Genomic DNA, 13917 nt, shown 5'->3' on the forward strand with positions numbered 1-13917 from the left:
CAGAACCAGTACGCTAATCTTGTGATAATTCGACCAAACTATAAGACAATTACTATGTAACTATATACTTTATAGCAATTCAGTTCAAAGAGGAGCAAGGTATGCTAAATTCAACAAGCTGAACTTTTGAATGCAATTTTCCCGAAAAAGACAAAAATTGCTCCGAGAAGATTCAATTTCTGACTAGACACGAAGGTTGAATGGTTAATGCCTGAACCATACGAAAAGGATAAAAAAAAAAAATTAAAAAAAAAAAAAAAGGTGTTCATCAGTTTCATTATAGGTTTTGGGATTATGACTAATCTCCTAGCTCATATGACCACATGTACCAGAAATAATTTACATCACAATTTAAAGCCTTTGCCAGACAATTTAAACAACGGCTAAGTTGAGTTGGAGCGTCTTACCTGATACTAATTATGTTTCCACAACACACTCCACCAAACTTCTCAATGAACCTCCTTTGTTCCTTTAACCACAAGTCCTAATCTAACCTCATTTTATTCCTTTCACGCCTCTCAACAATTTCTCAAATTTCCTTCTGTATATTGCAGTAACTATCAATACAACCAGCCAAGTAGACTCTCTCTTGATTCTAGCATACATACATTCAGTAAAGCATTGTAATTGAAGACATGGAACTTGGGGTTTTAGCAAGATCTTAAAAAAATGGTATCATAAAAAATAAAGAACTTCAATTAATGGCATGCAGGACATGCCCTCTAAGACAGTTTCAAGGTTATCTGAGTAGATCAACCTCTAAATGGTACCTACTATTACATTAGAAACCATAAAAGGGCAAGCACAATGTTTTGGTATTGTTTTAACAAATCAATGTTACCAACTAACACAGGCCATCGTCTTTGTGAGCAAATTGGTTGAAGCAAAATTGTAATATTGACCAACAACATCAGCGAAATTGAAACTTGCATATCTAAAAGTGAACTCATAACCAGTTCTTAACATGCACAGAGAATCATTATCATTGAACCTCATTTGTCAACCTCCATCGCTTGGGCAGCTTTAGCCTTTGCCAACGCCGTCATTTTGGTCTTCAACTTCTTCTTGCCCACTTGAAACCCACCCTTCTTCTTCTTCTCAGTACCATCAACCTGTTGCACATGATTTGCTTAAAACCAAACTCCAGTCTTTCACCAACGAAAGAAATAACTCTACTCTACACTTATTTTAAAAACTACAAAACTCACAGTAACTGAAATAACATAATGGACATCATATAAGCCAAACATAAAGATTGAAAATTTACACAACCCAACTCTAATTAGTATCATATGCACAATTGGGTATAGGAAAAAATTCACAAAGATTACTAATTTCAACCTTAAGGGCAGTGGCAACCTTTACATTCCATACAAATCAAAGAAATTGTAGAAAAAATTCAAACTAATTTTGCAGGAAAAAACCCAAGTAATTCTAAACAGAGGTAAATACAATACTTACTTTCATCTTGCTTTTCTTTGCTTGAAGCTTCTTTGCCCTCTTTTCTTTCGCTTCTTTCTCTCCTGATTAATCCCCAAAAACAAAGGTTAAAACTTTGTAAATAAATTTCACTTGTAATAATAAAGGCAGCAAATTTGTAGAGAGAGCTTACTTCTGAGTTCGAATTCGTGCTGTCTTTTCCGACGAGCAAGATCGTTCTTCTTCGACATTTTGACTCTCCGTCGCCGACTGGTTCTAGTTTTGCTGTTCTGCGCCTTAAACCCTGAGACCTAGAGATATTAGGAACACGGGTCAAAGTTGGGTTTTTGGGCCGGACTAAGACCCAATCTACCTAAACCCGATATTTCAGCTTGAAGACCCATGCCCAATTTGGCATGATGAAGATTTTCTTTCTTGGTAGTTTATTCATGAAAAGTTGAAAACCATATGAAATATGTGAAAAATGCCAACTTCATTTGAATGGGTTGAACCTAATCACCCGCTTGTTATGTGTGATCAATTATGAAAATAAAATACGTGCTGATATTTTGAGTCTATTGCTTTCGGAGGTCGGTGGGAAAAATTATCCGTTAAATATTTGAGAGGATTAGAGATAATTTTAAGATACAAAAAATACAAGTCGTTTCAAGTTTAGAATAAATATAATTTATTTACAAACAATAATCTCAATGTAAATAACTAGCATATGATTGATACGTGTTGTCTTGGCCGAATGTCAAGCACATCCAAATTTGTGTTTTAGACTTTCTTATGGTTCGAATTGGTTCGAAATTGGAGATTCGCGTGGGAGATGATGTGTTGTATTTGTGTTATTTAGGATTCATCATTAGTATTAGAGTGCAGTAGTTTTCTAGATTTTGGATACAATATTAGCAATAGATTGAGATCTTTCTTGTTGTGATCTTTGTTGTTGCATTGATAATAAATTCAAGGGCTAAATACAAATTACTACCCTGTGGTTTAGGTCCAAAATCAATTCAGTCCCTGAACTTCTAATTTCATCAAAAACACCCCTGCACTTTCAATTTTGATCTAATAGGTCCAATTTGTTAGTTTTCCTACAATTGAGTTATTTAACTTGTTAATGTGGATCATATATGGCCTATGTTTTATGATGTGGTGTCAAGGTGGTCTGCATTGTCAATTTAGGAGTGAGTCCTACTATTAAAAATAAATAGTTTTTCAACAAATAATCCAACTATTTGAAAGAATATTAACGAATTGGACCTATTAGATCAAAATTGAAAGTGCAAGGGTGTTTTTGATGAAATTAGAAGTCCAGGGACTGAATTGATTTTGAACCTAAACCACAGGGTACTAACTAGTATTTAGCCCTAAATTCAATCTAACAAGAGTTTACATGTGTTTTTCTTTAATGAAAATAAAATAACTACAACAATATATAATGTTTAACGACATTTCAGCAAACTGGTTTAAATTAACTTTAGACTTTATCATTTTGTGCAAGTAAATTGGTTTAGAGAAACTTTAAACATGACCAATATCCATGTAATCTACATGCCTATCCATGAAAAGGCAGATCTCGTAACAAGTTAACCATCTAACAAGCACATAAAACATTGCCTGGTTAGCTATTTCATCAAGACCCACTTTCACCCTCCTTTTCTTGTCACAATCAAAATGTAACTCCGGTGCACAATTTGGTCGAGAACAAATTCTTTTAACACAATAATCGGAAAAATTCAAAATCAAATTGGTTGAACATTACCATAAATAGAGACATCAAAAACTTTTGTTTATTTTCAAGGATAAAAAGGATATCGTTAAAACTTAAAAGTAGAGAATCCGATCAAAATCTCCTAGACTATTTCATGAATTCCATATGACTAAAACAACACATTAAAATTGCTAATTTTATTTGAACCACTTAAACCTTGCAATATGTGTGTGATAAAAAGTAGTTCCATTTATCTATATATGACTTTTTACTCCCCTTTTCTTTCATGGCCAAAGAATTAAAAGCATTATTGTGACATATAGAATTGATCTCTACATCTATACAGTATATATGTGTCGAGGAGGTTTCGTACCGGCTTGGGTTTCCTGGGTTCAAGCTTTGGCCGAGCGGTGCATCAAGTGTATCTTGCGTCGAGGTCGTGCAGCAGGTGGGAGGCTAGCTTTGATTGGATAAGCGCTTAGCTCCTTGCGGTGTCAAGGAAGCATAGTGGTGGGTCGTTGATTGACGACGGGATGGTTTGGTGGAAGGGTCGACCGCCGGAGACCCTGCTATCGGCGGCGGCGGTGGCGGTGATGGCTAGGCAGCATGACTGGGCTTCACTTCACTTAGCTCGGGCTTGGGCCTAGGTTCACTTCGAGCCTGCAGATTTCCAAGAAAAGCGTGAAGACCAACCTGTTGCCGAGGTTGTTGACTGCTGAAGAGCCTGAGGCAAGTGCTAGCTCTAACCCTAAGGGGAAAGAGCAGGTGCTTGCTTAAGGTATCAAAATCTCAAGACATTCTGAACTTCAAGCCTTCTCGAGTGGGAGTGATTTCTATATATTTTCTAAGATGTTTCTAGTTGATATGTGTACCACAATTGAGTGCTGGCAGATTAGACTAGATGAATGATTTTGCCTTAGGAAGTGAGATTATTCTTGCTTAGTTTGTTGGCTTGCTGTTTCAGCGAGCGACCATTTAGACTTTAATGAGTTTAGGTGTGACTTAGATAGGACGTCCGGTTTGTTCCGGCTCTTCTTATGTAAGTTCTGTTAGACTCTGGCCTGTTCGTTCATGGCTTTGATATCTAATAAAATCAAATCCTTTCAAAAAAAATATACAGTATATATGTGCGTGTGTTTTTTTTTTTAAATATTTTTTTTTATAACTTTTCTATTTAAGATATGGGAGGCAACTAAATTTATTGGTTATGAAATATAAGAGATTATGTACCTAAATATACGTCGGTACATCTTATCGTCCCTATTGCACGCAAATATCTTGAGTTACGAACTAAAAACTTCAAGGAAATGAAAAATTCTTTCACTAGTAATTGTTTTGGTAGCTTGATGACTTTTCACTGATAATTATAGAAATCATTGATTTTAGAATGGTAATTGTACAAGAAGAAATAGTTTTAGACTAGGTTGATGAAGGTTAAAGGAAAACTAGATCTTTGTAAGGATGGTTGTTCCCACTCATTCTGATGACCTTGTCTATTTATGATTGATTTTTTTTTTACTAGAAATGTGTTAATAAATGAAGTGATTCCGCTCTTTTTATGGTTTTATCTTTTGTGGAACTCTAGATGCTCGACTACATCATAGCATCATGAGTCAATTGTACACTTTCTACACTTGAGAGTAGAGAGTTAGGCATACCTTTTTTTTATTTTTTTATTTTTTATTTTATCAAATAAACAACTCATATACAACAACTAGTGTATTGTGAGTCGAACTCACGACCTCCCACTTATAAAAAAAAGATTTATGTCACTAGACTAAATGGTACTAGGTAGAGCTAAGGATACTTTTGCAAGAGTAGAATGATAATTTATTGATTTGTGCCAACTAATTGTTAATTCATTGAAGGGCTTACATAGCCTAATTTAACTTTTTTTTAGTTTGAAAAAATAAAATAAAAGAAAAGAAAAACCAACAACAACATTTGATTGGTAGTCATGACAAACAGGCATGCAATATTTTATTAGATCGACTTCATTTGGTTCACCAATTTAAGACTTTGGTAAAAAAAAAAATATCAGATCTCGTGGGTTGGCTCTCCCAGCCAGCCGTAGCCGGCGAACCTGCCGCTCCGTCTCGGTCCGGGAGGGGCTCTTTGCTTTCTTAGCTTTTTCTTAGTTTTTCTAGAGTGATTTGTCGGCATCCAGATTGGTGGAGCGTGGTCGGAGTATGCTGGATTGTGTTGGGTTCGTGGTGGCGTGGCTCGGAGATCATACGTTTCCATGGCAAGGCAAGGATGGAAGGATGATGCTGGGGGGTATCATGGTTATGGCGGAGCGGATTTGTTCTGTCCAGCTCAATCCAATTTGGATTGGGTATCTTCGAACTGATCTGGGAATGGGTTTGTTAGGTTGGGCTGGCGTGGTTCCATGGTTCGGACGGGAGGATGGCATAATGATGGCGGCGGTCCGTCAAGGATGATGGATGGCTGTTGGATTTCGGAGTGGGCAGATCGATCTCGATCGGTCCCTCCCGGATCTTGGGTGAACGTAGGTGAGGCGCATCGATGGGGTGATACTGGCCAGCGGCGATCGATGTCAATGAAGCACCGGAAATTTGGGTTGTGGATTGGGCGTCGTTCTGCTGCTTGTTGGGATGGGGTTGTGTTGGTGGGCCGCTGTTACTAGTGTTTTAGGATTTGGTTTTATTTTATTATTTTTTTTTTTTGGTAATAAGACATTACAGGATGTGGCAGTGACAATCTTCTCTTCGGCCTTCTAGTGGGACATTCCTTTATGATTTTGGGTCAGTGAAAAAGTCTGGCTGTGCCATAGACGAGCATTATTGGCCTTCTAGTGGGTCGTTCCTTTCTGGTTTTGGGTCAGAGGCGATGGCTATTTGGAGTAGTGGTGAATTGACGGTGTTGACAATAGGGTGGTGACGGTGTTGGGTTCACTTTAGTCCTAAGTCTGAATGTCCAGCAATCCTTTTAGTTGGGTTTAGGTCACAATGAGTGTTGGCTTGGTCGATCAAAAGCTGGTTAGGTGGACTCTGGGTGGCGAGTTAGTGTTGACACAAGTGAGTTGTTTAGTTTCAGGGTTCTTATTGGCTGGATGAGAGGTGAGATGTCAAGGATTCACTGCTCCTGCGCTTGTTGTCATTGCCATATATAGTTGTAGTGCAAGTTTTGAGTCAGTCATTAATCATTATAGAGTTCCAGTGTGAAGTCTAGTGGCCATTTATGTGTAAGAGATATTGCCTAAAACTCGTTGTAAGCAGTTCATTATTAATGAAGTTCTTCTTGCTAAAAAAAAATAATAATAAATTAAGACTTTGGTAGATGAAGCTCGAAGTATTTTCTATGTTTGGTAAGTACAAGAATATAAATAACTTTTCTATTTACCGGATGGGAAAATGTGCAGGAATGTAAATCCGTTGCCAAATGAATCATTTCTATCTTAGTAGTCCTGCATTAACTAGTTGTATATTAATAGCATGTTCACTAACATGAAATGGAAAAAATTATGAATCAGAGACACTGGAATGCCAGAAGGAAGGAATCGGTATGAGAGTGTTTCACTTCCATTAAGCAGTTTACTTAGCATATGAAATCACTGATTACAATTGATGATGTTTACTAATGTTCATGAATTGGAATTAAAACTAGTTCGATTACTAAAATACCTCTACAAAAATAAATGTTCATGAGAGAGGTATACATATTTCTAGGGTCATGAGTAATTGGGTTATTGAAAATATGTAAGGATATTTTAGGTAGAAAAAATGTATTCTCGAGGCTTTCATTCCTAAACCCATACCCCCTTTGGTTATCAAACTTCGGGTTATTCAAGAATCGATTTCTGACAATGAGGTGGGATCCACACCTATTCCAATACATATATATGTTAGTAAACGCAACAAAACTTATACACCAAAATCCCTTCATTTTCATTTTCATTCCAAATAAGTAAACATGTCATAAGAGTAAACATTACAAATGATGTCACGTTTATTTTCGGGTATGACAATAATAGACACTGCCTAAGTCAGTTTACATGATTTCTAATACATTCAATTAAGAAAGTGCAACCCTTGAAAGCGGCACCTAAAAAACGATAAACTCACGGTCCTGAACTTTTTGCGCCCTTCTACCCTAAGAAGGCCATAACTTGAAGGAGATACAATAATGTCTTCTTCCTTTATCAAAAAAACCTGAAGTGACACAACTCCAGGAAGAAACCGAACCCAGTTGTAGAAGCAGCAGTTCAACATAAGTTGTAATAAGAACAAGAACAGGCTCAGGAGAAGATCTAGCTTAAGAAGACCTAAACGAGCCTACTAACTGAAAGCCATATGAGCTAGAACACTGTTTACTTATACCACGACCACCAGGCACGGACACAAGGGTGTGCTAAGGTATGCTGCAGCACACCCCAAGATTTTGGGGGGAAAAAATTAATATATGTATAGTTGTATACCGAAGTAGCTCCAGACTTTCGCTTCTGGACGTCCACAGAGCTAGTTTGGGGGGAAGAAAAGTCAACATATACATAATTAATATATGTATAATTAACACTCTTGAAAGAACCTTCTTGTTCCCACTGTTGTTCATCACCCATAGTTTTGGTTCTTCTATAATTAATATATCATTTTCTCTCTTTCTCTATCCTCTCTGTGCTCTCGTCCTCACAACCTTTTCACCCTTTCTCTGTTCTGCCTTTCTCAAGCTCAGAGCCTCAGACTCTCACCTCTCTCTACCAAGTCACTCTTTCTCCTCAATAATCTGCTCTCATCTCTCATCCTTATTCAGGTATTAGTATTACACTTTAACTTCTCTTCTATAATGAAATTTTTTTACGAAATTAGAATGTAATTTAGGTTAGAATTTGAGTATTTCTAGATTTCTTGATGTAAGCAATCAAATCTATTGATTTCTAGAAAAAGATATTGAATTTGTATTATTAATACCCAAATACCCAATTGCTCATGATAGTGGCAATTTCTTTATTGTGTTGATTGTTTGAGAGTTAAGTTGATTATACTTTTGATTGGGTGTTTTTTAGCTTTTGAGTAAGTTAAATTTGTTTTCCCTTGTGGTGGGGAGGGATGTGGTGGCCTGGTGGGGTGCCCGGGTGTGCTCCTTGTATATTTGAGTTTGACTTAAGTTTGTAATTTATACATGGCCAGCAACTTAAGATTGGTTGTTTTCATGTTTTTTTTTTTTCTAGGTTTTGTTTTTAATGACAGATCAACCTCAAAATCCTAAGCCACGAAAAGTTCAGAAGAAAGTAAATTCATATTTTCTGAAAAATGATGTTGTTATGGGTGATATTCCAAGTTCGGTTGTGGAAGAACCTTCTTGTTCTGTACGAGTTGAGTCTCATGAAATTGATGTTAATCACATTGAACGTGATCCGGGAAAACGCCCTGCAATCTCGTCATATCCTATTAATGAGCGTGATGAAGTTCAAAGAAAATATATGAGTTTTATGCTTCAGGTAACCGAAGAGCACAACTTAAGTAGTTGAATTTGTATTGACATTGAATATTTAACTTTGAATTGCTTCAATTTTCTATTGTTAGATTTGGGTGACAAAATGCATCTTGTGGATCATATTTTGACAAGTGTTATACAATTGAGATATTCTATCAAAACAAAGTAAACTCTGCCAAATTTTTGAGAATAATTTTTCTTGCCAGCATAAGGTAAATTTAGCACATCTCAAATTTAATTCCTGGTTCCGTGCCTGACGACCACTGTTCTCAAGAATAGGTCGGTGCCATACAACGAGCGCGGGAACCAGATTCAATCACACAACGAGCCACTTACTTGTTTCGCTTCATGAATAAGGAGCAAATGCAATCTACTATCTTTCAAACCAGCTAAAATTGTCCACCTCTCCATTAGACCAATCACCCTTAGCACCAAGAGGAGCATTTAATGAAATAACAAATAGGAGACCCAAAAAAGCCAATCCCCCGCCACGCACCACATCACCATATCACCTAACCAAAAGAGATTTGGTCTTGTAAAACATTTTTGTCTAACAACTTATATTAATAATTAATAGAAGTTTCGAGTTGAATTTTTCTCTTTTTTGTTTTATTTGATCAACAATAACAAGGGTAAAGAATTTAATTTAATTTAATGGAGGAGAGTCTGGTGAGAAGTCTGTTGGGCCTGAGACTGTGACAAAGGTTGTACGTGCAGGTTACTGGTGTGAGGGGGAAGCACTTTGAGGAGGATGGAGTGTTGCCTAAGAAACTGAGGCTTAATCTGGCAGTGGATAGGAGTAGGACTAATGTTGACGTTGTGTCTGTGGGTTTGGCTATTATTAACCTTCACAAGATGCTCCAAAACAGAGAGGGAGGCCAAGAGGTACAAAAAACAAGAGTAAAACGGAGGTCAAAGCTCCAAAGAAAATGGAGAAGCTGGTTAATGGTTTGCCGGAATTTATTAAACTTTTCTTTTTGTTGTTGATAGCTATAAACTTTCTAAAGGAAAGAAGCTCGTAGTTATCTAGTTTGGTTTTATTTTGAATAATTGTCTATGCTGGTAAAAGCTCATCTAAGAGCCTTTATAGAAGTTCTTGATTTTATCGTACCACAATGGCGTGTTCAGCGTACAAAGTCAAGTAAATTAAATTGCCTATAGGCAAGGTATTTTTATTAGCACAGACTACTTTGCGCTTTTATTGTCTAACTAAAGTGGCCGTTTATTAGACTATCCTTACCCATGATTCAAGGTTTATATAAATGATATGAACTCTTTAACTAAAAAAAAATATATTATTTAATTAAACAACAACATGCAAACGATGAATGTGGAATTAAGGTGCTCCTACTTACAAAGAAGTACTATCCCTTGATAAAAAATTAAACAAAGATTAAAATCTTATATTATAAACCAATACTCCTTAACATGTTTAAATTTTTGAAAGCCTAATATTGTCCTTTACCTAATATAAAAACAGCATTATATGTCAAGGACATAAAATAACATCAACAAGCCAGTACCATTTGATCTAGTGACATAAGTCTTTAATTTATAAGTTAGAGATTATAAATTTGACTCACAATAGACTAGTTATTATATATGAGCTGTTTATTTGACAAAAAAAAAAAATACATAAACAAGCTTCTAATAACTAAAATACTTTCATTTTTCTTTTCATTTGTATAACTAAAAATCACCAAAACAAATTCAAAAAGAAAATTGACACACGGCGTGTGTTAAGAGCCTAATATCCCTTAAATTAAAATTAAATTTTAGCAGAAAAAAAAAATTAAAAGAGAAAAAATCACCAAAGTTTTGATCCCTCCTATGTATATAAAAAAAAAAAAATAAAAAAAAAAACCAGAGAAAGAATAATTCAAAGATAGGCAATTTTATTTCACTATTCATGAGCCCCGTTACTAGTTCGAAACCAGCCAACTCCGTAGAAAGACGTAGCTGTTTTGGTATTTGATTCGCTGAAAGACGAAGAGCGAAAAAAGTCCGAAGAGGGTTTTTAACTTCGGAGGTAAAACCTTTCTGGGTCAATTGAGAAGCCTTGGCTTACTGGGTCAGTTTGGAAGCTTTTTTCTTACTGGGATTCTGGGTCCTTCTGCTTTCGTTGATTTCAGCTTCCCCAAGTTACTTCACCTCAAAAGTCTCAGTCTTGGAAGCAATTAACACCCAAAGAGAAGATCTTTCCAGCCACAGAAACCAATCAATCAATCAGGTACCTCATACGACAATCAAGTTTGTAGTTTCAGATTGTCGTCTTCAGCTTCTGATTCTAATCACTGTTGAGGTACTTCAGCCTTTTCTTTTTCTGGGTTCGTTTGATTGCATTGGATTGTGCCTCAAGTTCATTCCTTTATGTGAGTTGTATCGAATTCTGTGAGTGTTTTTGGTGTATATTGGGGTTTTTGGATTTTGGGTATGCTCTGTTTGGTTGCTGAAAAGATAGGTGGGAATTGGAGATTCAGAAGCTTAGAGTTGTCTGCTATGTGGGTTATGAAAATTAATTATATTATTGGTTAGTTGAGTTGAGGTTTGATGATTACATAGTCTTAAGATTGTTGATATAGATTGGTGGGTGTCCTGTGTCAAAGTGGTTGATGCTGTTGGAATGGCACTTGCGTTGGTCCGGAACCTACAGAACTTTTGGCCCTTTTCAGTACTCAAACCCGATGACCTGAAGTTATCTAATGAATTAGTACGCAAACTTGGAATACCCGAACACACGAAGCAATTTGTTTACGCGGTTCGTGAGCCTGAAAAGGAGTCTGTGATTTATATCTTATCTGCCCAGAGTTTATCAGAGTGGTCAGCATTGGATGTTGAGTGTTTGATAAGGGAGGTTAGACCTGATGCGGTCATTGCGCAGGTGGATGTTTCTACCATGACTGAAGTTCAGTCCGAGAAGAGTGTGTCAAGAGATGGTGTTGACAACTCGGTTCCCACTTCGTCGTTTCAGGTTCTGAAACGATGTTTTCTGGAGAAGGTCAATAAGGATAACTATGAGAGTCTTGCAGGAGAATTGGTTTTACAAGAGATTTTTGGGGTTGGTTTTCACGGACATTTTTTGGCGGCTAGAAGGGTAGCTCAAGAAGTTGGGTCATCATTCTTGGTGCTTGAATTTCCGTCTGGAAAAAATTCTGATGGTGAGGATACCTCAGGTGAACTTGATGCAGTGGCAAAGTTCCAAGGTTTAGCTAGTAGTTTGGTTCCACAGCAATTGGGTTCAGTTGCTTCATTGAGTTCGAAGAGGTTTCACCTAACCAATGATTTGCAGTCACAGATGGTGAAGTTGTTATGTCCATACATAGATCTCTCAATATCAAGGCTAAGTCCATCCAGTTCTGTTTCGGAGGTGGGGTCAAAAGATATTCCACCGCAATCTAGTTACGAGGTCCCACAATTTGCTCAATCATTTTATCCATTACTTGTTGATCTATATAACATATTTATTGATCTTCCATCAATAGGAAAGGTTCTAGCTCATGCGCAAAAGATGCTTTATGATGTGAACAAAGGTGAAGCTGTAGATACCAAAGATATATGTGAAGTGTATGCCTTCAGGATTGCTGTTGAGGGGCTGAGAATTTCTTTCAACAATGCTGGTCGACTTCCCATTAATAAAATAAGGAATCCCAACTTAAATAAGACTGAGTTTTCTGATCTTCCAGTTGAGGACAAATCTCAAGCTCTCTTCGCACAGGCCCTTCGGAGCCAGACTAAGAAGTTCAATACCATAGTGGCAGTAGTGGATGCTAGTTGCTTGGCAGGTCTTCGAAAACATTGGAATACTCCTGTTCCTCTAGAGGTAAAGGAATTGGTTGGACAGCTCATTACTGATTGTGGTGGTGAGGGGGAAATGTCTAATCATACTGACAAGAAGCGGTTAATTAGTGGTAAACCTTTGGTGGCAGTTGGGGCCGGGGCAACAGCGGTTTTTGGAGTCTCTTCACTCTCTAAGGTTGTTCCTGCTTCGACCTTTATGAAGGTTGTGACTTTCAAAGTTCCTGCTTCGACCCTTGTGAAGGTTGTGACTCTCAAACTTCCTTCTTCACTTCAATTCTTCTTAAGCCAAGCCCATAAGACAGTGGGACTTTCCCTTAGTAAGATTCTTGGCACATCGAAAGTGGTAGTTCCTGGTGTTGCAAGTTCTGGAGTCAAATCAGCAACTGTGTTGAAAGCAACCGCGTCTGCTGAGAAGATTCGAGCAGTTGCCCACAGTGTTATTGCCAGTGCTGAGAAGACCAGCTTCTCAGCAATGAGAACAGCATTTTATCAAATAATGAGAAAACGGCAGGTCCGTCCAATCGGTGTCTTACCGTGGGCTACATTTGGATGTAGTATTGCAACTTGTGCCGGGTTATTTGCGTATGGAGATGGGATTGAATGTGCAGCTGAATCTGCTCCTGCAGCTCCATCAATTGCCAGTTTGGGTCGTGGGATTCAAGGTTTACACCTGGCGTCTCAGGAAGTGATGCAGAGAGATGGCACCAAAGTACAAAGATCTATTGAGTCACTAATGTACAGTTTGAAGAAAGTCAGAGTTCAATAGAGTAAGAATGCAATTCTTGTCTTATTTGTACTAGTGCCTGAAAGATAGACTTAATGGATTTCTACTGTAGATATAGAGTTTATAGTAAGATTCTTATAAATCCAAATGAAAAAGGAAAAAAGTATTTAAGCAGTGATTCTTTTCATCATCAATTTTGTATTTCCTGGTTCCTTATTGGAAATCTGTTTCTAGACTAGATGCAACCTATATACAAATTTTGCAGAAACTTTTTTCTTGTTCATTGTAAGTACTCAGAGTTATTTTGACCGGAATCAGCATAGAAAGGAAGTAAATGGATAATTCTTTCTATCTAGATTTGAATAAAACTAGTATTACAATAAGCATTTCATACATGATACATGGAGACTCCATAGTCTTCTATACATGATACATGAAGGTTTTAGTCCCATACGTTTTAAATACAGCAGGTATATGTTCCATGAGGCAAATCTTGTTGCTGATGGCCTTAAAGAGAGTGGGGCAACTACAGTCTAGGAGACTGACTGTTTGCTTCAAACTAAGTCTTCATCTCACTTAGTTCAAGAAGTTCCAAAATATGAGTGTTTTTGTTTTCAACTTGTGATGGTTATCTTAAGACATTTCTTTCTAATTAAAAAAATGATGTCATACTTTGCATCCGGATTGAAATGTCTGACCTTATTTTTACACGATTCTTTTTGAGATAGCCCTCTTATCCCTGCATAACTTCCATCTCCCTACTCTTGCACCCTCTGCTAAATTAGAGTTTTGATGCCATCCT

At 37.1% G+C, this 13917-nt stretch overlaps 2 protein-coding genes across 2 annotated transcripts; one reads left to right on the forward strand and one right to left on the reverse strand.

Annotated features, from left to right (window-relative positions):
• Window positions 1-675: 675 nt before the first annotated feature.
• LOC133717184 (uncharacterized) lies at window positions 676-1762 on the reverse strand. Its single transcript, XM_062143850.1, has 3 exons — window positions 1613-1762; window positions 1462-1523; window positions 676-1112 (listed from the first exon to the last, which is right to left on the reverse strand). The coding sequence occupies exons 1-3, from the start codon at window positions 1668-1670 to the stop codon at window positions 993-995; spliced, it is 240 nt and encodes a 79-aa protein (XP_061999834.1). The 5' UTR covers window positions 1671-1762; the 3' UTR covers window positions 676-992.
• Window positions 1763-10535: 8773 nt separating this feature from the next.
• On the forward strand, window positions 10536-13398 carry LOC133717303 (uncharacterized). Its single transcript, XM_062143987.1, has one exon. The coding sequence runs from the start codon at window positions 11217-11219 to the stop codon at window positions 13155-13157; it is 1941 nt and encodes a 646-aa protein (XP_061999971.1). The 5' UTR covers window positions 10536-11216; the 3' UTR covers window positions 13158-13398.
• Window positions 13399-13917: the final 519 nt, after the last annotated feature.

Source organism: Rosa rugosa, chromosome 6 (genome assembly GCF_958449725.1).
Source record: "Rosa rugosa chromosome 6, drRosRugo1.1, whole genome shotgun sequence".
In the NCBI taxonomy this organism is placed as follows: Eukaryota; Viridiplantae; Streptophyta; class Magnoliopsida; order Rosales; family Rosaceae; genus Rosa; species Rosa rugosa.